The sequence below is a fragment of the Canis aureus genome, chromosome 22, assembly GCF_053574225.1.
Source record: "Canis aureus isolate CA01 chromosome 22, VMU_Caureus_v.1.0, whole genome shotgun sequence".
In the NCBI taxonomy this organism is placed as follows: Eukaryota; Metazoa; Chordata; class Mammalia; order Carnivora; family Canidae; genus Canis; species Canis aureus.
This window is the reverse complement of record NC_135632.1, coordinates 26125070-26149169: the sequence shown is the minus strand read 5'-3', so window position 1 is coordinate 26149169 and position 24100 is coordinate 26125070. Positions and strand designations below refer to the sequence as shown.

Sequence of the window (24100 nt, the reverse complement as noted above, 5' to 3'; positions counted from 1 at the left end):
TAGTCCTCACACCTTATTGGCCAGTCCCTCCGACGACCGGAAGGGCGAACTCCCCACCAAGCCGGGAGCTGCGGCACTCAGTGTCTCCGCCCCCTAGCTCCGCCATCTCCATGGTGACCGCTACCCGGTCACCGAGTTGGCCTCCGACGCCGGAGTTGCGTCATTGTCTCTGCGCCGGAAGCGATCGTTCCTGAGCCGGTGCGTGGGGACCACAGCGGGCTGGCACCGGCGCCCGCGGAGTGAGTCCGTCCCCGGGGGCGACCGACCTCTGCTGGCCCCAGGGACAATGGCCGTGTTTCACGACGAGGTGGAGATCGAGGACTTCCAATATGACGAAGACTCGGAGACCTATTTCTACCCCTGCCCGTGTGGGGATAACTTCTGCATTACCAAGGTAACGTGGGGGCCCCGCCCGGCGATTGGCGGGAGCAGGCGCGTGTTTGCTCCGCCCGGTTCCCTCCGCCGCTCCGTCGCCTTGAGGCTCGTAGCTGTCCCCGCACTGCTTGTCCAGCCTCCAAGTCCCCGTAAAGTTGATGCTCTGATATGTCAGTGGGCACATCGTCTTGGCCTTCAGTCGGGCTGAGGGGTGGAGGGTGGGTGGTGGGAAGGGTGGGATGGCGGGGAGCGTCGGGCTGGTCATCCTCCGCCACTTCGGGTCCCACTTCCTGAGAGGCTTTTGGAGGAAGGGTCACGTGTTTGTCTTCTCAGGGGTTTTGAGTTGATGAAGTTTGGCTGACCTTTCTCGGGTCTGGTCTGGTCTTGTCTTGTGTTTTTTGAGAGAGAGAGAAGGTACGCAAGTGGTGGGGATGGGGGTGTGGGGGATCTGAAGGAGGCGCAGAGGGAGAAGGAGAGAGAATCTTAAGCAGGCTGCAGGCCCGGTGCTGAGCCCCCGGGTGGGGCTGATTTCAGGACTCGGAGATCATGACCGGAACTGAGTGCTTGAGCCTCTGAGGCACCCCTCTTCCTGGGTATTTTTTTAAATTTTTATTTATTTATTCATGAGAGACAGAGAGGCAGAGGCACTGGCAGAGGGAGAAGCAGGCTCCATGCAGGGAGCCCGACGCGGGACTCGATCCCAGGACTCCAGGATCATGCCCTGGGCTGAAGGCAGCGCTAAACCGCTGGGCCACTCGGGCTGCCCTGCCTGGGTATTTTTAAAGTGTCACTTGGCAGGGAAAAATGGAATTGGTATTTCACTAGGTAGCCCTTTTTGGCCCTCATATACCTTGTAGGGAGGTGAGCCACAACGGAGCTTGACCCAAGGGGTGGAAAGAGTTTGGGAGGAGGAGATCGCAAAGGGAAGACAATACTATAACGTTTCTTATTTTGTTGTAGGAAGATTTGGAGAATGGGGAAGACGTGGCAACGTGTCCTAGCTGCTCTCTCATCATAAAAGTGATTTATGACAAGGTAAGTAGTTGAATTGTAAAAGGTATGGGGGAGGATGGCGAGGCAAGGATGTTTAAAAGTGTGTTAGGTAACTGCTGTTTTTCTTTAAACATTTTATCCCCCCCGACTCCTACAACAAAATTTTATTTATTTATTTTTTAAAGATTTTATTTATTTATTTATTCATGAGAGACACAGAGTTGAGAGAGAGAGAGAGAGAGGCAGAGAGGCAGAGACACAGGCAGAGGGAGAAGCAGGCTCCATCCCGGGACTCCAGGATCAGGCCCTGGGCCGAAGGCAGCACTAAACCACTGAGCCACCCGAGCTGCCCCATAAAACAAAATTTTAAAACTACTAATGAACAGCCATATCATAAATTACAACTCTAAAAACTCTAACTCATTTTAGCTTTGGAAAAGGCAAAAAAGAAAACTGCTCTATAGCTAATGAAAATTATTGATTACTTATTAAATAGAAAAATAATTATGAAGGTTATCTAATTGACAGTCTGTATTCCTCCTTTATTTAATAAGTAATTAAAATTGTTCAGAGCTCCTAGACTAATTTTGGAGGGAACAATTGTATAGTATTTTTTTTACCTGACTTCTACATATGGAACTCTGCATTGTCTTGTTTGAAGTATGTCATAGCTACAATTTTACGATTTCATTGTGGTCTTTCATTTTCTTATTTTCACTGAAGGATATTGACAATAGAAAACCAATGTTCTTATTGCCCACCTTGAACCCAACTTTTGGTCAGTACTTTGAATGGAGTCTTAAGCAAGAAGCTTAATTTTTTTTTTCACTTTTGCGCTCTCTCTCTCTCTTTGAGATATAGTTGACATATAACAGAGCTTAACATTCTTAAGAACGAATTCTAAAATGAGTATAGGGAAGATGAGCACCAGGCATTTGGTCTCATGGGAGAAGTGTGCTCTAATTTAGAAGTTTACAGATTTATTCCTGTATCACGATGTTTTCTGGAACAAAAAGAGAACAGAGTTAAGGGAGATTAGGAGTGCTGGTATGAGAAGAGGTTGCAATTTTTAAATAGGGTAATCAGGGCAGGCCTATGGAGCAAAGATTGAAAGAGGTGAGGATTCCTCCTGGGGGATAAAAAGCAATCCAGCAAAGGGAACTTTCAGTGCACAGGCCCTAAGGCAGGAACATGCCTGTTTTTATCAAGGAACAGCAAGTGTGGCCAAAGCAGAGTAGACAAGGGTGAGAGAGTAGCCCAGGATGAAAGTAGTGGAGTGAGGTAGGTCCTAAAGGTGTTTGTGGGCCACTTTGGCTTTTGCTGTGAATGACTTAGGGAACCATTGCAGGATTCTCCAGCAAAAGAGTACTATAGTCCAACTTAAGTTGTAATAGAGTGATTCTGGGTGCTGTGCACAGAGTAGACTAAGAGGAAGCAAGGATAGGAGTTAGGATATAGCAAGGGTAATGATTAGGAGGCTGTTAGAGGAACCACAGGAAGAGATGGATGACTTGCACCAGGCTGTGGTGCTGGAGGTGGTAAGAAGTCTTTGGATCTGAATGCACTTTAAAGGATGAGGCTTATTTTTACTGATTGAATATAGGATATGAGAGGAATCAAAAATGATTTCAACATTTGTGGCCTTCATAACTGGAGGGATGCATCAATTGACAGGTATGTGTCTGCAGGTATAGAGGGCAGGAGTTGGACATACTAAGTTTAGGAGGTCTGTTTTTTATACAAGTGGAGAGCAAGGGAGAAAGCAATTGGATATGCAAGTCTAGAGTTTGAAGAGAGAGATCAGCTGGTGCTATGAATTTGGGAGTTATCAGCATTTCGATAGCTTTAGAGCCATGAGATCGAGATCACCAGAGCTGTGAATATAGATGGAGATGGACAAAAGAAAGGGCTGAGCTCAGGCCACTCCCTATATTAAGAGGTCAGGGAAGGAAATGAGGAATCAGCAAAGCTGGCCAAAAAGGAAGGAGGAGGAAACCACCAGTGCCATATCCCGGAAGCCAGATGAGAAGAGGTGGGGGAAGTGAACAACCTTGTCAGATGCCACGGATGAATAATTGAAAGTTAACCATTGGCTTTAACAGGGAGGCCATTTGTATGGTTGTAAGAGCAGTTTTGATGAAGTAATACAGAGCCTGATTGGTGGAAAACTTATTGACAAGAAAAAGAGAAGAATAGGAAGCAGCAAGCATAGACACTTCTTTCAAGGAATTTGCTGCAAAGGGGAGCAGAGACATGGGGCAGTAACCAGTGGTGATAGAGGATCAGGAGAGGGTTTAAGGGACGCCTGGGTGGCTCAGTAGTTGAGTGTCTGCCTTTGGCTCAGGGCATGATCCTGGAGTTCAAGGATCAAGTCCTACATTGGGCTCTGTGCATGGAGCCTGCTTCTCCCTCTGCCTGTGTCCCTGCCTCTCTTTCTCTGTGTCTCTCATGATTAAATAAATAAAATCTTAAAAAAAAAAAAGGGGGGGGGGGGTTAAGGTGGTAGACATTCAGCTACATGAGTGAATGTAGACACAGGAAGTTAGATTTAACCAAGATTATAGTTTTGTTAACTAGGAGGGAGAGAAGAGAGATTGTGATCAGTGACCATGGACTTTAAACGAGGTCCAGAAAACACAGAGGGGAGCAGTGATGATAAATCTCATGACATAAAAGTCAAAGTTTGGTGGGTTTTAGAGAGAGAACAGTGGCAGAAGGGAGAACCAGTTCCTCCTCCAGTGTCTGTGGTATCAACACTCTGAGAACGCAGGACCACCATTTGGGAGGTTATAAGGGAAACGACGTCCTAGGGGATAACCTATTCTCAAACTCAGCAAAGAGGTTGAGAATATGAAGCAGTGTGCTGATGACAGACCATAAATTCCAAAGAGCAAGTTTGATGGCTTGGGGGGGTGGGGAGAGGCAAGGAGTTCCCAGGTGCTGGGCGGGAGTGAGAGAGTGATGACACAATATGGCCTGACCCTGCCGGGGATCAGACTGCAGGAGATGAGCAGTTACCTGGAAGGCGGAGATTTCTTGTGGTAGCTGACAGAAGCCAGGATAAATAACCAGAGATTGAACTTCAATTACAATGTAGCTGACACCAGATTATCTGTGTTGGGAAACATAAAGAACTATTCCTTTTAGTTGGAAGAAGTACCTTGAAGAGGACACGTATTTGAATGACCAAATATTGAAGTGGAGAAGTTTTAGTGTAGTAATTAATACAGAAACTTAAAAGATGTGATACATAATTGTAAATGTGATTTCTGACAAGTGGATGCTCTGTAATGAAGGTGGGCATGCTTTGTAATATAAGATGCTTTAAATTGTGAATTCAGAACTAAAAACTGAAGCACTTTTAGGATTATATTTCTGGTGTTGCCATTGACTCCTTGAACAAGAGTGAAGTGATGGCGATGAAAAACAAACAACTGCAGGGCGCCTGACTGGCTTAGTTGGAAGAGCATGTGATTCTTGATCTCAGGATTGTGAGTTTGAGCCCTATGTTAGGTGTAGACATTACTAAATAAACTTTGAAACAAAAAAATTGTTTAAAACTCTAACAGATTGGGATCCCTGGGTGGCGCAGCGGTTTGGCGCCTGCTTTTGGCCCAGGGCGCGATCCTGGAGACCCGGGATCGAATCCCACATCGGACTCCCGGTGCATATGGAGCCTGCTTCTCCCTCTGCCTGTGTCTCTGCCTCTCTCTCTCTCTGTGACTATCATAAATAAATAAAAATTAAAAAAAAAAAAACTAACAGATTGATTTTGCAACAAAACTAAAGTAATATTGATGCATTTATGACACACTCAGTGATTAATATAATTTCTTGTTCTGTCTTAGGATCAGTTTATGTGTGGAGAAACAGTCCCTGCCCCTTCGACCCACAAAGAATTAGTTAAATGCTGAAGAAGACTTTAGGAATCCAAATCCCGAACATTTGGGAATGAACCAAGCTGGAAAAATCAAATGCGAAGTTTCTGGCTTCTTCAGGGAACAACCATTCCGTAGTTGGCTCTTCCATTAGAGTGTGGATCCCTTACCATTGACTGCTGAGTTCATCAATTAAAGAAGCAAGTCATGACATGACATGCCTGGATTTTGTGCTTAGAACTTTGAATTGGAAGTTTTCTTAATTTTCCACGTGAATTTAAAGGAAGATCATTTCAGATCAGTGCACGTTTTCTCTCCGTATCATTATTTTTATGTCCTACACCTGATCTCTTTCTTGTAACAGCATCATCTACCTCAAAGTCATTAGGATTCCTTAATTTTAAAAAAGGATTATATTTTTGGCTTAGTTATTAAGATTATTAAAAGCCCTTTCAACTTTGCTGTTCTAACCTTAAGCAAATGAGTTGCTTTATCCACACTGTACTTTTCAGGTCCCGTACCAAGCCAGTCTGCCTAGCCTTCGATTCATTAGAATGCTGCTTGGCATGTCATTTCCACTATACTTCCTACATTGAGTTCTGGTTATGGTATTACAGAGAAAATCTACTGAGCTCACAATTTTTCCAGAGCTAAAAGTTAGTAAGAAAGAAAAGTCAAAAAGTGAAATGGTCAAAGAATCAGGAGTTTCCTTATCAGTATTCTGCATATTCCTCGAAAATTGGGACAAGATAAAAAGAAAAGCAGCCAAAGGAAGTGAAATTGGAAGCAGAACCAGAGGAGAAAAACTTGCCAACTTAGTAAATTGAATGCTTGGATGGTTTTGCCAGGTCAAAGCAGATAATGTTTGTGTATCTGGATCTTATCTGTCCGTTTGTCTTTGGATAAGGCTGATGAAATTGCATTCGAGAGAGGGGTCTGTGTCAAGGCTTCATGGCTGGCAGCAGTGCTTTCAGCCTTACCTCAAAATCAAGTCACTGCCTGTAAAAGGTAAAGCTACAACAACTCTTGCACCTCCTGAGGATGAACTTGAAGAAGAGCTGCCTAAGTCTAAATTCTTTGTCCCTGGGGACACATCTAACAAGTGTAAGATAAAAGATATAAGCTGTAACTGAGCGAGATATGCACTCAGAGAAATGTTGCCCTGGAGAAAAAGAAATTTATAAAGATAGGTTATCAATCTTCCTTTGCTGCAGTACAGTAGCAAGAAATTAGAATCACATAAAAATTCAGAAATTTCTTTCATATCACAATTTTGTTACGTGTTTATAAAATTTTTAAAAACTCACTGATGTCTGGTAGGCTTTCGGAACGGTTCCCGCAGTTAGAAAAAATAGCTTGCCAGAATGTGACTATTGTATTACTGGGTTGATAAATGTGTTGTGCACACACTGGGGGTTTTAAGTTAAAACAACTGGTCTTTTTTTTTTTTTTTTTTTTTCCTTAAACCTGCCAGCAGCATGGCTATGGTTTAGCCTGCGACCTGATAAGTGACCAAAAATTGTATGACAAAGTGCGGGGTAGATTATATGATGTTATATGGCATATTCTTCATGGAATGAGCAGTCTAATTTCTGTTTGAGGACGCTGATCCCCCACAAGAATCTACTGGTAGATTGGAGCCAGTGGCAGCTCAGATGAAGAGAGCATGGTATGTGCCAACTAATGGGAATGAACTGAAAAGAGAAATGAACTGTTCCATGCTTATTTTGATGGTTTTGTAGATAGAGACATTAACTCCTTCAGCTGATGGTGAATTTAAAACAGGAACAGGCACCTTTGAGGTAGATATACTGTGAACATGTAAGGAATAAAAGTTACCCAAGTCTAAACATACCAGGAGAAATGAAATCAAAGTGCACTGGCAATCAGGGATAATCTGTAGTGATGGGAGTGATGTTTTTAAAGCAATTTAGTTACTAAATTTGTTAACCACAAAAGAACAGGGTTTAATCCTATGTTAAGCAGAAAGTAAAACCAGGATCTTTCAGATATGAGTAGAGTTCTGTGTGTATTATGTGCCTTGTGTACCTTACCAGACATTTCAGACCTCTGAGAACTGATCTGTAATCCAGGCTCTCTGTCTCTTACTAACCTTGTATGAACTGTCAATATTATAATTTCAGGCTTTGTAGCTTGCAGGAGCTGAAATGGTGATTAAAACCTTTACATAGACTCAAAACTAAATCATGAACTATTAGAGAAAGAGACTCCATGTTTCTTCAGTATCTTGATGTTCCCACACTTCTGAGTTTGAAAATAAAATTGCCTATTTAAATGATTCTACACATATTTTAGTGTACACATTCAGAAGCTGTTTTCTTGGAAAGCACCCAATACTTTTGATTGCTGTACATACTAATTTATTACCAGAATAAATTATTGACATGCTAAATAAAGTCATAATTCAAATCCATTTGTTTTCATGTAGTTTTCCCCTAAATACCAACATTTTGTATAAAAAGGTTTTGATGTGATTTTATATGAGGTAGAACCTTAACCTGCTTTGGGAAATTGCAAGTAGGTTTCTGATATGAACAGTGGAGTTTTGAAATGCAAAAGAAATTGCCAGTGTTTCTACAGTTTGACCACATGGGCTTTGGTTCTGGATTTTTATTTTTTCTGGGAAGAAAGCTTTGAGTCAAGTGGCACTAAGGCAAAAATAGTTCACATTCTTAGATGAGTAAGTTTTTGCTGAGAAAGAAGATTGCTATTTTATTTAAGGCTGACAATTCTTGCAGTGGTTTGAAAACCCAGCTATGGTCAGGATACAGTCTGAGCCTGCCTTCCTCCACTAATGATCTTGGGCAAATTACTGAATCTTTTGTATCTACGTCCTAGTCTGTGAAATACAGACCATAATAGTACCTCTCCTGTGGTTACTTTGTGGATTCATTCATTCAGGAAATGTGTAGAGTACCTGTCAACATTAGACACAGGGCAGGGTGTCCACATGTAAGTGGAAGAAAGGAGATTAGATAACAGGCTGTGGTTAGGGCCCAGAAGGAAACACACTAAGTGATGGGACAGTAACTGCTGCAGGTGCCTGATAAAGGGCAGGCAAAAGGCATCTCAGGTCGGGTGTTTTTTCTGAGACCTGAGGGTAGGAATGAAGCAGCCTTGTGAAAATGATTAAGTGAGCTAGTGAGTAAAACATTTAGCACAATGGCTGTTACATGTGCAAAATAAAAATTAACTTCCGGCAGCCCGGGTGGCTCAGCGGTTTGGTGCCGCCTTCAGCCCAGGGCCTGGTCCTGGAGACCTGAGATCGAGTTCCAGGTCGGGCTCCCTGCATGGAGCCTGCTTCTCCCTCTGCCTGTGTCTCTGCCTCTGTGTGTTTGTGTGTCTCTCATGAATAAATAAGTAAAAAATCTTTAAAAAATAAATAATAAAAGTTAACTTCAAGGGCAGCCCGGTGGCTCAGCGGTTTAGCGCCACCTTCAGCCCAGGGCATGATCCTGGAGACCTGGGATCGAGTTCCACGTCGGGCTGCCTGCATGCATGGATCCCGCTTCTCCCTCTGCCTGTGTGTCTCTCGTGAATAAATAAAATATATATTTTTTAAAGTTAACTTTAAATCCCAAAAGGAATTCAATGTTTTGAGTATCAGCGGCATTCTTAGAATAAATATGAGGAGTGCAAATTATAGGGCACCCTCCCCCTGCACTTAATGAATCTGGGGGCGGGCTTTCACAAGCACTGCAAGTGATTCTGATGCAGCTAACATTTGAGAACCACTGGTCTAGAACAGGTGTTCAAACTTGGCAGCACATTGGAATCATCTGAGGAACTTTAAAACTGATGCCTTAGAAAAACTGACTTAATTGGTCTGGATGCAGCTCGGGTGCCAGGATTTTTAGAGTCTCTGTGGTAATTCCAGGGTGCAGCCAAAGCTGAGAACCACTGGTCTAGAAAAACAGAAAATTCATAATCACAAAGAACAGAGGATCCAACTTTTTTCAGTGGTCACACCTGCTTTGCCTGTGGAAAAGGCCTGCGGGCTTGGTTGACTCCACACCTTATATTCAGGCATGCAGTCAGCCTTAGCAGGTGACCAGCTGGGGCTGGGCTAATGAACACAGCAGGAGAGCCCCACTCTGGGCAGTCTCTGCGCTGCACCCTGTTTAAACAGACAATCACATTTTTCCCAGCACATGCTAGCTGCTAATTACAGATCTTACAAAAATGACAGCTTCTGCTGACGTACATAATTAGGATTACTCAAACTCCATTTGAGGATGCCTGCCATTTCCTCCTTCCTACAAAGCAAATTGCTCATGATTACATATTTGACTGGGAAGCCATTTTACAAATTATTCCTTCTTAAGGATCTAAAACAAAGGACACGTGAATAAGAAATCACAGTTAAAGATACTATTCCCTAGCTCACAAAATGTGGGAAATGCATCTAAGGAAGTCTAACAAGGGACGTTTGATAGGGGTAGGTGTTCAATACAAAGTGGTTCCCAAATAGAGATAAATGTCTACTAAGCAGTGAGACATCCTGGTAAGATCTACAGGTGCTACTTCAGTGGGTCAACACTTGGGACAAGGCAAGTAGTTCCCATCTGAGACTAGATCACAGAAGCAGGATCCAGTCACTAAGCAAAGATTTTGGGGGTAGACTTCATTCTTAGAAGGGACCTGAGTTCTCGGATAGGGTTGAGTGTTGAACCCTTGGATAAAGATTAATGCCAAGATCGAGGGAGAAGAGGGGGAAAGAAACCCTCAATGGCACTAACTGTGGTCCTGACTCTTTCTGTGAGGGCCTCACATACCATCCAGGTTCCATCCAGGTTTACCCCAGAGGGCCCTGGGTCCCAGTCTGCAATTCCAAATGGCAGAACTGGAGATATTATTGTAGCTAGTAGGTATCTCTGAACTATCAAGTGGTGGTAATAGCAAGAGTGAACCAGCCTGGATCAGGGATGTGAATCACTTAATGAGATTAAGTGAAACAGTACTTTAAGGTAGTTAGCAGAGTGTTTGTACATAGTAAGGGTTCAATAGTTTAATCTTACATATTTCTCGCTCAATTGGAAGTGACTCAAGATTGTGGTCTGGGGAACTTGCCTGAATTTACATGTTAAGTAAGACAACAATGGACTCAGCCATGATGTGTCAGGGTTCAATCCAAAGAAACAGAAGAACCATGAGTGATAGAGAATGAGGGATTTGTTAAAGGATTGGACTTCCACCTAGCCATGAAAGCTGGTGGAGGCATTGGCAAGGCCATTACCTCTACCCGATGTTGAGCCTAAAGTAGCTATAGGTCAGCTAATCTGGTAGTTGGAAAAGAAGGCTTGATATGAACAAGAGAATAGTACAACCTGGAACCCACATTTGCCTTTCACCACCTCCAACCCTGATGCTGTGGGTGACTTCCAGGGGAAGCTGGTGCCCTTCCCTGTGGAGTTGCACAACCAGGCAGCCTAGAACAAGGCAAGCTAGTAGGTCAGCAATAATGTGTGTGAGCACCCACTCTGGTTCCCTGTTCCAACCTTCAGAGCATAAAAATATGTGTGCTGCTTTACAAATCTTTCTCTGGTGGTCAGTGATAGCTTAGAACCATACAGGGAAGGGAACTCTGGGAAGATAGTCCTATAGTCCCAGTTTAGCTAAATTGGCACCACATACAATGTTGGGGAAACCAAGGAGAGAGTGGGGCAACTTTGTTTTTAAGCAGGTAAAATGATAATAGCATGATGTCATTTTGATTACATTGTGATGTTGATATCATTATCCCCATGTTGACTGAAACCAGGTCTTTGTCAACGTGTCAGTCAGGCATGGTTGTATTACAAACCACCCAAAACTTAAAACAGTAGTCGGATATTCTGTCTTATGTGTCGAGGGGTCAGCTGGGGTTGGCCGATCCTGGCTGGGTTTGGCTGGATGGCTGTAAACAGCAGGCTGGTTCTGGCTCTGGTCTCACACAGCCCTTCTTTCTCAGACCAGGGGACTAGCCAGGACAGAGGTGCAAGAGCCACGTCTGCCAACTTCCCATTGGCCAAAACAAGTCACGTGGCCAAGCTCAAAGTCAAGGTGGCAGGGAAATCCAATTCTCCCAGGGAGGCAGTGGGAAGGGAGGGAGCGACTATTTTTGGAAAGTAATCTAATCGGCCACAGTCATGAAGTGTCAGACTTGGCGTATTGATCTGATACTTTTGACTCCAAATTGCATGTTCTTTCCTCTGTGGCAGGGTTGGAATAATTGAAAAACTTTCCAAGTGATAAAATGGAAGCGGTTTGAAACATTAAAACAGGTCAGCAGTCTCATGTTGCTAGCCAGACACCAGCCAGACATCATCAGCAAGCCCAAGGGACTCATTTTTTGCTACATAGGCATTTTGAGATAAGCAAGGCTTTGGCTATGTTTTCCATATTCAAATTCAGAGCAATATAACACTAGTAATAACAGATTAATATTTCCAAAGTCTGCCATAAATATCCACTTGAAGATATTTATTAGCTCTAATTATAGAGAGAAACAGGACTTAGGCTCATATGATGTCATTAAAAGTGAGATGTAATACCCATGGGAACCTACACTATCCACCTTCCTGACGTGTCTGTTTCCTGGTTGCTGGGATTTGGGGATGATCATTTTGAATGTTTCTATGGCAACTAATTCCCTGGTGCATATTAGCGGTACCCAACAGTTTGCTATCCAGACTGTTTCAGATCAGGTGAGCAGCACTCCCTTAAAGTCCCAGGTGACTTGCGTTGCCATGTCTGAAATCTTGAACTTTGGACAAAGTCTGCCAGATATGGCCTCTATGTTTCTAGCCCAGTGTGGCCTGCTCATGATCTGTCCATCTGGCATGGCTAAGCACTCATCATACTATGCTGAGTTGAAAAAAAAAAAAAAAAGAAAAGAAAATCAGTCAAGTTAGACATGAAGCAGGATTTTCTGCTTATAAAATTATTAAGATTGTTAGTAGTTACCCTCAAAATGGATAAGTAGTGTCATCCAATCAGTAAAGATGCCCCAAGCATTTTTTTGTTTATGAGAGTTGAGTCTAATCTCTGTAAGGGGGAGATTTAAAAGATAGAATTATATTATGGAGAGTCTTTTAAGAACAGCATGGAAATGTTTTTCACCCAAATGCATGTGTTGGTAGTTAAAGGATTGGAAACTTGGTTCTCTTTATTCATCGTCACTGTTTTAAAAAAGATTTTATTTGTGTGTGAGAGATAATGAGTGGGGTGGGGGAGGGGCTGAGGGAGAGGGAGAGGCAGGCTCCCTGACATTGGGCTCTATCCCAAGACCCAGGGATCACGATCTGAGCTGAAGGCAGACACTTAACTGACTAAACCCCAGGCTCTCCCGTCATCACTTTTAAGGGAATCACTGTATGGATGTAAGTAGGCAGAAGGAATGCCTGAATGCGGCCAGATGGCTCCTGTTTTCTTGCTTACACAGGTGTTCCTGCCCCATCTGTGGGCTCAGTGGGTCAGGGCCCTGGGCAAAGAGGCCAAGGACATAACTGGTCACCTCTCCAGGCCTTGGTCTCTTGGCTATAAAACTGGGAGGAGGGCATGAAAAAATAAATCTGAAGGTCTCTCTCAGCTCTGTTCTGATGTGACTTTTGAGCAAGTGAACGATTATTTCTGTTTACTGATGAAGTTGTCCTGATTTACCTGAAGGAGCAACCTAGGGATGAGTACTGTGCTCTGGGCTGAGGAAGGGGTGGAGAAAGAGAAGGATTAGAGTGCTGACAGGGGCCAGGGCCTGTGGGGAGAGTCAGAACCCCACTGGATAGGAGTGTTGACAGCCCAAACCCATGCCAATAGCCAAAATGTCTCTGAGCCCACAGGTTCTCCTTCCCAAGGGGCAGCCTACTTAATGAGAATGACATCTGTGGAAGCTTCACTCCAAGGTCTGAGGCAAACACAGCCCACTGGTTACTGGCCTAGGTGACATGTAGAGACCCACCTAGCAGGGCTTTTGCATTCTGGAGCTACCCTATCCAACATGGTAGCCACAGGCTACACGTGGCTTTTTAAATTTACATTTCAACTAAGATGAAATAAAATTAAGAAGTCAATTCTTAATTTCGAGTACCCATGTATACACATGTCGCTGTGGCTTGTGGCTACCATACTGGATGATTCAAGTAAAGGACATTTCCATCACCACATGAAGTTCCATTGAACGGCTCTGTTCTGGAATGTGGCATAGTGCTCAAATGCTGAGGAAATATAAAATGCCTCTCCCTTTAATATAAGAATGATTTTCCCTTCTTATATTACCTTTCCTTCTTTGCTTGCATTAGAATGGGCTAGCCATATATTTAGAAGCTGAAAAAGATGAGATATTTGATATTAAAAACTTGGGTTCACATTTCAGCTCTCCCAAGTTTACAAGAGTCACTTCATCTGTTTCTCTGTCCGTAAAATGAGGATAATAAACCACCTCCCCAGATTGTGAAGATCAGATGGAATAATCAACATGAAGTTATTGATAAGCACTCGGCACTACAAATTCTCACCGAGTGATGCACAAAAAGCAGAAGGAGGGGACACCTGGGTGGCTCAGTGGTTGAGTGCCTGCCTTCCGCCCAGGGCATGATTCTGGAGTACCAGGATCAAGTCCCACATTGGGCTCCCTGCATGGAGCCTGCTTCTCTGCCTATGTCTCTGCCTCTCTCTCTTTCTCTGTGTCTCTCATGAATAAATAAATAAAATCTTTAAAAAAAAAAGCAGAAGGAGGAGAGACTGTCATTAGACTTCTGTCAAAAAAGGGTGGGTTTTGGAATAATATTGGTGGCTTTTCGGGTAAGCTAAAATAAGTACACTTCCCACTCCCCACTCCTTAGGGGGTCTTCTTGCAAACACAATAGGCCTGAGAAGAAGCACAACCTTTTTTTTTTCCACATTGACTATTTATAATATTTTATTTAAATTCAATTTGTCAACATATAGTATAACACCCAGTGGCATGACCTTTTGATTTTATAATCCAAGGTCAAGAGCCTTCTGCCCCCTGGAACTGTAAACATACACCGTGAAAATGACCTCAGGAGTCTCTGGAAGTATTCAGGAGATAATCACAGGGCCTACCATTTGTCTCTCAAGGAGATGAAAGATGAGAGATGTTCTCTTTCTTCCTTCTTCCACCTTACTGCATAAAGTCATATGAAATCATATCCAGACTCGTTACTTTGAAGTCACTCACATCTGCATCTACTGGTTCTTCCCTAATGATAAATTGTGCTTGCTCTCTTCTGTGTGGGTATGAAGGGGTCTTTTTGCTGGCAAGATTGTTTTATTTCCCCAAAGGACCAGACAATACTTGGATTTCTGATGTGGAATAGAGCTGCCAAATGGAAAGCACCCTTCTGGAGGAGATGGGTTCGGAGGAGGGAAGGGCTGGGTTTCTGGCTGATTTGCACACCCCGGATGCCACATTTGAGACCCAGGCCAGAGGAGAGCAGCAGCTCTGCTATGCCGAGGCCCAGCAGTGACAGAGCCCAAGAAGGGAGAGGGACTACAGGCCAATACTGAGACTGCCTGGTAGTAGAGTGGCTCTATGTCTCTAGCATAGCGACTCACTGATGACTCGGAGAATATTACCTCATAAAAGTCCTTGAAGTGAAATTCCTCTCTTTTTAAAAATATTTTTTATTTGTTCACTTATTTACTTATTTATTTATTGAGAGAAAGCGTGTACATGCACGTGCACAAGCTGGGGGAGGGGCAGAGGGAGAGAGAGAAGGACAATCTCTTTTTTTTTAATAATAAATTTATTTTTTATTGGTGTTCGATTTACCAACATACAGAATAACACCCAGTGCTCATCCCGTCAAGTGCCCCCCTCAGTGCCCGTCACCCATTCACCCCCACCCCCCGCCCACCTCCCCTTCCACCACCCCTAGTTCGTTTCCCAGAGTTAGGAGTCTTTATGTTCTGTCTCTCTTTCTGATATTTCCCACACATTTCCTCTCCGAGAAGGACAATCTCAAGCAGATGCTGTGCTGAGCATGGAACCCCATGAGGGGCTCAATCTCATGACCCTGAGATCATGACCTGAGCCAAAATCAAGAGTCAGATGCATAGCTGGCTGAGCCACCCAGGCGCCCCTGAAATCCATTTTAAGTGCTACAGGGCTTTCCCTTACATGAGATTTCAAATCTCTAAGCTTCCAACAACAAAAGTCCTCTCCACTTCCTGGAAGCTGGGAAGGAGCCTCAGGTCATATTATGAATTAGTGGTGGAAGCAGGTGGCAGATTTGGGGAGCCCGTGTGCCCTTTGTGAAAGGGTGGTGGGTGATCACACACACATTTAAGTGCAGCACTACACAGGAGCAGTGTGTGGGGTGTGGGTGCAGGGCAAGGGGCACCCAATGACTTTAAGATCTAAAACGGCTGAGGGACAAAGAAGGGGGGAAGCCACCTCCTCCCACCAAACCTGGGGCTCACATTCAGTCCAAAAAGCAAGTCAGTGGGCAACTTCTAAGAAGAATCTGGCCAAAACCAATATATACATATATTCCAGTCAGTATTATTTCAAATATTCCTGATTTCGTTACATCTGGGATATTGGACAACTGCTTTGCACATGTATGCCCTTTTTTTGTTTGTTTTTGTTTTTGTTTTACATGTATGCACTTTTTAAAAAAAGATTTTATTTATTTATGAGAGACACAGAGAGGCAGAGATACAGGCAGAAGGAGAAGCAGGCTCCCTGCGGGGCTCCCTGTGGGAACACTGATGCAGGACTGGATCCCAGGACCCTGGGATCATGACCTGAGCAGAAGGCAGACAGTCAACCACTGAGCCACCCAGGTATCCCGCACATATATACGCTTTTGGGGAATTTCCCCCTCACTACATCTCAAATAACCCCAGCTGCCCACAGATGAGCTAGAGTCCTCAGTACTACATGCAAATGCCCTGTGGTTCCCAAGAGCACCATGTGCTGTGGGAGGTGTTGCCAATAAGCTGGGCCTTGTGGACACAAGGTAGATCTTCAGTATTAAAACAGGCTGGAGGACAGTAGATCAGGGTCAAGGGAAGCCTGGGAAATTTGGAGGGGCCCAAAGGATGGTAAGGGGCTTCTATAGTTCTAGTGTAGAGAACACAAATTTGTATTTCATTTTTTTTTCAAATTTGTATTTCAATAGAAATAGAAAGGATGACTGTATGTCCTTCCAATACTATGTGGGGTATTATTCAACAAGACCGACCTAAGGATGATCCAAATCTCTATAGAAACATGCCTCTGGCTTACAATTTATTATTGATTAGGGCTCAACTCCATGAAATTAGATGCTAATTGAGGAAGAGTGGTCAGTTCTAAGTGATTTGATCCTGGTACAGAAGCAAATAATTTCTATTCACAAGCAAATATAACTCCCAAAGGTTTTACTGTCTTGTACGACACTATCTAATTTCCCATCTATTTAAACATTCTTTCTTCCTCTAAGTGATTATGCCAATCTCTCCTATTCTTCTTTGAATGAACTTTAACACTCTACTGATTCCCTCATTAATGAGTTAAGTAAAACTTTGGCACATGCTTACTATAATTTTAAAAAAAAATCTATTACAATTCACCATATCGACAGTGTGGTTGCCAGCTTGTGATAGAGTCTGCATGATATTGCCCTGAGGTCTCCCCCCGCCCCCAGGGCATTGTAATCTGCACTCTCATTATTCACCCAGTGCCTACCTTGTGCCTGGCACCATGCTGAAGTTGAGGGGGTGGGGTGGGGAAGAAGCAGACACTGATCTCAAAGAACTCACACTTGTATCCAGAGAAAAGTTTTTTGTCTCTTAAATCGACAATTATAATGAAATGTGAGTTAAAGATTAGACACAACAACCCCCAACTGATGCCTGTATTTATGTCGTCCTTCATGTAATTGGCATTTAAATGGATATTTAAGATGGTAGCTGGACATAAAAAAGAACGAAAGGTTGCCATGTGCAATGACATGGATGGAGCTAGAGTATAATGCTAAGTGAAATAAGTCAGAGAAAGACAAATACCATATGATTTCACTCATATGTGAAATTTAAGAAACAAACAAGAAAAAAGAAAGAAACCCCCAAACAGACTTTTAAACTATAGAGAAGAAACTTTAATGGTTACCAGATGGGAGGGAGGAACGGGAGGATGGGTGAAACAGGTGCCAGGGATTAAGAGAGAAGAAGAAGAAGAGGAAGAAGAGGGAGGAGGAGGAGGAGGAGGAGGAGGAGGAGGAGGAGAAGAAGAAGAAGAAGAAAAGAAAGAGAAAAATGAATAATCAAAATGGTAAATGGAATCTTCACTGGCTGAACTGCTTTGAGCTACTCAAAAGTATGATGATGCTTAAAAGGAAATAGGAGTTTCCTGTCCCGGAGTGGCTTCACCGCATCAGGGCATGCCCAGCAGTCCATGGGTTTTGAACTTTCCTGAAATCTCCGGGCACTGTTTGTTCTTCTTTTGTATTAGGGCGGCATTAGCTATTGTAGACTTTTTTTGGTCATGGGGCAGGGGTGAGGGTGGGCCACAGATGAGCCCGTTGTTCCCAGGCGTTACAAGCCTTTTAGGGGCCTGTAGATCGCGCCTCTAACAGCTTGATGCGCCCTGACCTGGTGCCTATTCTGATTCTGCCACGAGGTGGCGCAAGTTCACCTGTCAGGGCTGCCGCAGAGCCGCCCTGCAGAAGGAACGCCTGCGCCCTGGGATCCGGTGCTTCTGGATTGCGATCCTTTGTCAGGTTTGCGACCTTGGGCAAGCCAGCTGCTCCCTCTGTAAACGTGGGAGGATGAAAATTACCGCCAGTGATGCTGCTCAGGACGGCCCCCTCAGGACGGCGTTCGTGGGCCAACGTGCCCCGGATGGAGGGGTGTGCGAGACAGGTGGTTAGGGCTGGGCTGTGGGCGAGTTGCATGGAACACTAACTAAGCCAGTGGGGTTTTTGTCCTAGGCAATGGGGAGCTGCAGCAGCCTTCTGCGCAGAGGAACTATGGGACAGTATCCCCAGTCATGACCCCTGGGAAGAGCAGAGACTGTCCAAAGCTGGGGACTAGATCATTTCATCTTCATTTCCTCCCCAAGCCTCCTTCCTTCACTTACCTCTTCCTTTTCTCACCTTCACCCTCTTCATTCATTCATTTGTCCATTCAACAAATATATATTAATCATATACCATACTGAAGCTATGTTTTAGGTACTTGAATTAATCAGTGAACAACAGTGACAAAGCTTCTTCCTGAAGCTTACGGAAATCCATTCATATTACTGTATGTGTATATGAATTTGTCTTCTTTAAAATGGGCCTCCTGAGCTGTTTAGGGCCACCTTCCTCTCCATGTAAAGAAGCCAGCGTCATGCTCCTCTGGGTTGTCCAGCCTTTCCTTCAATTATTCGAGAAACTTCGATGTACTCCCACTAATCTCCCTGCCTCTGTAGCACTAAGCTCACTTAAGTGCATGTCTGTCACATGCCACCAAAAGATGCCTGTTAAAAAGGCTGACCCCTCAAAGAAAACTGAAAATAACCTCTTGATTATGTTAGGATGCAGGACCAGCCCTAGAGAGGCCTAGGGTCCCATGGCAGGATTCTCAGAGGCATCTGGATGTCTGGGTCCTGTTCTATTTCTGCAGCCCTAAGGTGGAGAAGGAATATACTTGGCATCCATTGTGTTAGCCTGGAAAGCTGATGTAATAAAGGAAGACTGTTCACGTGTGGTTTCATTTGGATTCTTTTGAAAGCAGAGCCTGAGACAAGAATTGGATGCAAGTGGTTGATGTGGGAAATGAGCCTGGGAAGTGGGACTGTAGAAGTGAGGAAGTGAGACGGGGAGGAAGGGAAAGCCAATGTAAAGACACATCCTCAAAGTTGCAGCTTGATTCTGCTGACCCTTCCAAAAAGTATACCGAATGCCTCCTGGAATGATCCAGCTAAAAAAATGGAGACAGGAGCTTCCATGCACTGGTTCCTATCCTTGCAGTGACTAAGAGTTGTTTGGGAGTGTTAATTTTCTCAGTAAGCCAAGATGCTTGCTCCCCGGCTCTGTGAACAACTCTATTTTGGGAGAAGACCCTTAGCGTGGGGCTTAGGGAATCAGAGCTGCACAGAGCTGTCCGAGAGCAGTGGCTGGAAGCAGGAGAGGTCTGACCGCAGGTGATGCAGACCCAGAGGTGTCTCCAGCAGTGCCTTCCTGAATTTTGTATTTTAAATTGTATAACCTCAGGTTGGGTGAGGTGCTCCTGGCCAGATGAGCTCATCTCTGGCTTATATCCAGAATACTAGCCTCTGTGCATAATTCCAGGATTAAACATGGCGAGAAATCATTGAGCTTCCAGAAATTCTGATGCGATCCTTCTTGGACTTTGCACAGTTTAAGTGGTAATGGTGAGGCTGACTTGGGGACCAATAAGTCTGAACCTCCTTTGGAACATATAATTTTTCTCTATCATGTACCCCAGCTGCACTGACTTCCTTAAACCTTTGATTGGCCCAATGGCATTAAAATGCCTGGCTGTCCTCCAGCCTGGGCCACCACCGGCATTGGTCACCATGGTGGCCAAGCACAAACCTTGCTTTAGAAACTGTTCTATAGGCTCCAAGTCCCATTTAAAGTTCTTCTGTGATGGTTACAGCCAGCAGCAGAATCTGCAACAGTGCCTATCACTTTCCTCCATGAGAGCCTGACTCCATTAAATACTTTGTGGCTGAGGGGATTATCTGAGCTGTCACCATCATGCTTTGTCACCTGTGCACAAACGGCAGGAAATAAATCAGTGAGCCCTGCCAGTTTCCAAGGTCAGACCATGAATATCATGGTATCAGTCATGAATATCACTGAGGAGATGGAGAGAATCGACTCATAAGTCTCCAGCCACACTTAGAGCTTTTCAAGAGACTGAAGAGCCCTCCTGACCTGTGCCGGCTCTTCTGAGCCCTGCACTTCATGAACTGACTTTGCTTAGAGCCATGAGCACCTGTCACTCTCATGAGAGCATACAGCCTGTATCATATGAAACCCGAGAAAGAAAAAGACACCAGCCACTAGGCCTGGCACCCATACCTGCACTGCAGAGTTCCCTCCCCTGCTTAACCCACAATTTCACGGAACACCAGCAACGGACAAGTTTGCTTTGTGAGCACGATGGAGTGAAGTAGAACAAAGCCATGTTGTCATCACGTGTGAGCAAAGACAAAAGCAAGAGCACTGGGACAAACTACAAAAATGGCCAGATAGCCTTTCTCTCTCTGGAAAACATGAGTGGTTGTTGATCTACTATAGCTTTAACCCTGCCCTGGCCCTCCTATCATCTTCTATATAAAATTACTAAGATGCCCAATCATAAAAACTGCCCCCTTTTCTGACAGCTTCTTGTCTAGAGCAAGACCATATTTCCTGGAACTCTTCCCCAAATCACCTAACCCAAGCTCTGATCTCATAAGCCTCAACAGCCTCCTACATGGTTCCTCATGTTTGTGGTGTCCCTTGTTGCAACAAGTGCCAAATAACCCAACTTTGATGGGCCAAAGGTGTGTTGTGGTGGTGTTGACTGGTGGCACTGACAGGCCCAAAGGGAAGATGGCCTGCACTGATCTGCTGCACAGGAGGGGCCCCTGGGTGCCCATCACATCAGCTGCAGAAGTGCTCCTCTAACCATTTGGCAAGGTGATCTGGGCTCTGATCCTGCAGGGGACATTGGTTGGTTGGCTCATGTGGCAGATGTTTTTGGTACCTAGAGTCACATCCCTGGCCCTCTTTGGATTTCAGCATCAGCTCTGGGAACAGGTTTCCATACAGGTTAAACTCATCTTGCACCATGTGAAGGTCAAGTCCACATCTTCATACTTTTCTGCCTTGGGATCTTCTCTGAGGCCTTGGGAACCTGCTCTGCTCCTGTAAGTGCTACCTGAAGGGTGCACTGGAGAAGTCCCCAGGGCAGCCTCCAACTTAAGGGAAGGGACCTGGTAGAAAAATGTCCCAGAGTAAGAAGAATCAAGTTTCAGTGCTCACAACGCAAACATTGGCTCTTCCTCTGTCCTGGTCCCGTTCCCACTATTCATTCACTCTTGCTCTCTGGGCTTACCTCCCAAATAAAGCACCTGCATCCAAAACCTTGTTCAGGTATGCTCCTTAGGTTACCCCAAACTAACATCCCTGTCCAGAATCCACCCACCACCATTTCCTCCCTGTAGGATTTCTTAGCCATAATATTATTTTTTACTTTCAGCTCCAATCAGAATTTCCCAAGCTCCCAAGCAACATTTCACAGAGATTGGCTCAGGGGCAGATGCATTCCTCAGTCAGTTTAATCAGTCAGTAAACCTCAGAGCTTTTGCTGGGGGTTCTAGGACATAGACTCAGTCTTTGTCACTGGGCATATAGGGGTGGCGGCTTAAAGATGTCCATACATTTTTGTTGTTGTTGTTATTCATCCCTTTGACAGGTGAGATTTGTTTCCCTTCCTCTCAAATCTGAAGTAATAATGTGTGATTGCTTTGAGCAATGGAGAACAATGGAAGGGGTGCTATATCTGTTCCAGGTCTGGCCTTTAAGGGGACTAGCAGCTTCTGTATTGGTTTCTGGGTGTGCTGAGCCATGCTCAGCAGTATAAGATATACCTGACAGTCCTGCGGCAGAAACCACGCAAAAGGCCCTGGGACTATGTGGAGAGGGGAGGGCAGCTGAGCCCAGCGTGCCAGACACCCCTGCCGAATGGCCCAGCATGTGAGTAAAATTCTTTTGGACCCTCTAGGGTAGACCAGCTACAGTTGAATGCCACCAAGTGACACCACATGAACAAAGGAACTGCCTAGTTGAGCTATTCCCAAACACCTAACCCACAAAATTCTGAGCTATTATAAAATAGTTTTTTTAAGCCATTAAATTTAGTAATAATTTGTTACAGAACAATAGAGCACTAGAGCAGTGTAGTGGCGGGGGGAGGGGGGGAGCGGGGGAGGTCTGGGATTATTGTAGCCAGAAGAGGAGTCTAAAGCCATCAAGTGGCCATCTTGGAAGACCAGGTAATAGAATTAAATCAGGGAAAACCAGGGCAAGTGATGGATCCTTGTGATCCCTTTTGAGTTCTGGATCAAGCCAGACCTGAAGGTAAACTATTCCAGATTTGCCAATATGTGAGTTTATTATTTACCTCTTTTGCCTAAACCAGTTTGGGTCAGGTTGTCTTTTGCTTGTAAACCAAAATATCCTGAATGATCTAGCCCCCCAGTTTTCCTTTATGTTGTGAAGATAATAAAATTTAATTTTGTCTCAGTGTCTGCAATTGTTGAAGGGCAGTTGCCTGATAAGGGTACATTTCAAAGACATCAGAAACCCTGAACCTGGCTACCTGTCAGAATCATCTAGTGGGGCAGCCCGGGTGGCTCAGCTGTTTAGCACCGCCTTCAGCCCAGGGCCTGATCCTGGAGACCTGGGATCGAGTCCCACATTGGGCTCCCTGCATGGAGCCTGCTTCTCCCTCTGCCTGTGTCTCTGCCTCGCTCTCTCTCTCTCTGTCTCTAATGAATAAATAAATAAAATCTTAAAAAAAAAGAATCATCTAGTGATCTTTTTAAAATATGGACACCCTGGCCTCACCTTGTCTGTACCATTTACTGCTTCATGGGAAAAATGAAAATTCAAAGAAAAGGTTTGAGAGTATGAAACCCTAGGTTCTGAGGGGAAGTGAGGGTATATCCACATATCTCAGAGCTCACCTGAGGAGCCAAAGTGAAGCTTCCATACAAGCCCCCACCTCATAGTCTGAGAGATCAGATATGCCCAGATGGAGCCTGGCCAACTTGGGAGAAGAGTAGAGGGGGCGGATGCTGGTATGTGCCATCAGGGGGCTGTCAAGTGCAGGGTGCCTCTGTGCCTCTGAAAGAGGACTCTACCTCCCTGGTCTGCTCTGGAACCCACAGACTGCAGATAAAATGCCAAGCCTTCTGTGGGGGAAGTGTGTGCTTACTTCCTGCCCTCAGCGCTGCTATCATTCCTGTTACCACTTCCAGGCCCTTTGAAGCTTTTCTCCTGAGTCTCTTTGATTAGAACAATGAGTTGTGTTCAGTTCATTTCTGGTCAGCGCACTCTTGGCTGATTTGTGTCCCTGTGGGTGCTATTTGAAAAAAAAAAAAAAAAAGATTCTACTTTGCACGAAAATTCCTTTTGATCTCAATGAACTAGACTTGTGCAGTCTTCACACACACACACACACACACACACACACACACAAATCCTTTCTCCACTTCCTGAGAATCTTTGTCTCCTAGGCCACAGACTCTGAAAGACTGAAAAGTGATGAGGACAAAATCCTCTGAAGTTTGACCTCATATAAAAGCTCTTGGGTGACTGAATTTAAGTTCTATAATTTTTCCTCTCTTGCTTTTACTTCACCTGGCTCTGGGGACACACACACACACACACACACACACACACAGAAGATGTCATTACCACATTAGTTCAAGTTCAGTAAACATGCATTATATATCTAACAAAAGTCAGAAAGTGTGCAAAGAACTCTGGGCATAGAGATTGACAAAATTGGATTAGTCTAGTAGAGGGAACGTGTGTGGTCCTTGTAATACAGAGTGGTTGTATTTTGATAGAGCCACATATCCAGCAGCCCAGAAGAGGGGCATTTAGCCCAGCTTAGGAGTTTGGAGAGATGATGCATGAGCAAATCTTGCACGATGGACAAGAACAAGTTGGTGAGAGGAGAGAAGAGTGCTCTGGGCTGAGGGAACAGTGTGGCAAAAGTAGAGACAAGAAAGTGTTGTATTGGGAACTATGTGTTTTTTTGTTTTGTTTTGTTTTAAGATTTTATTTATTTATTCATGAGAGACACACAAAAAGAGGCAAAGACATAGGCAGAGG

General features: G+C 44.4%; 1 protein-coding gene across 1 annotated transcript; it reads left to right on the top strand.

Moving 5' to 3' along the window:
- The first annotated feature begins 32 nt into the window (after positions 1-32).
- DPH3 (diphthamide biosynthesis 3) lies at positions 33-7680 on the top strand. Its single transcript, XM_077865295.1, has 3 exons — positions 33-394; positions 1336-1410; positions 5217-7680. Exons 1-3 carry the CDS (start codon positions 287-289, stop codon positions 5280-5282), a joined length of 249 nt encoding a protein of 82 aa, XP_077721421.1. The 5' UTR covers positions 33-286; the 3' UTR covers positions 5283-7680.
- The last annotated feature ends 16420 nt before the right edge of the window (positions 7681-24100 follow it).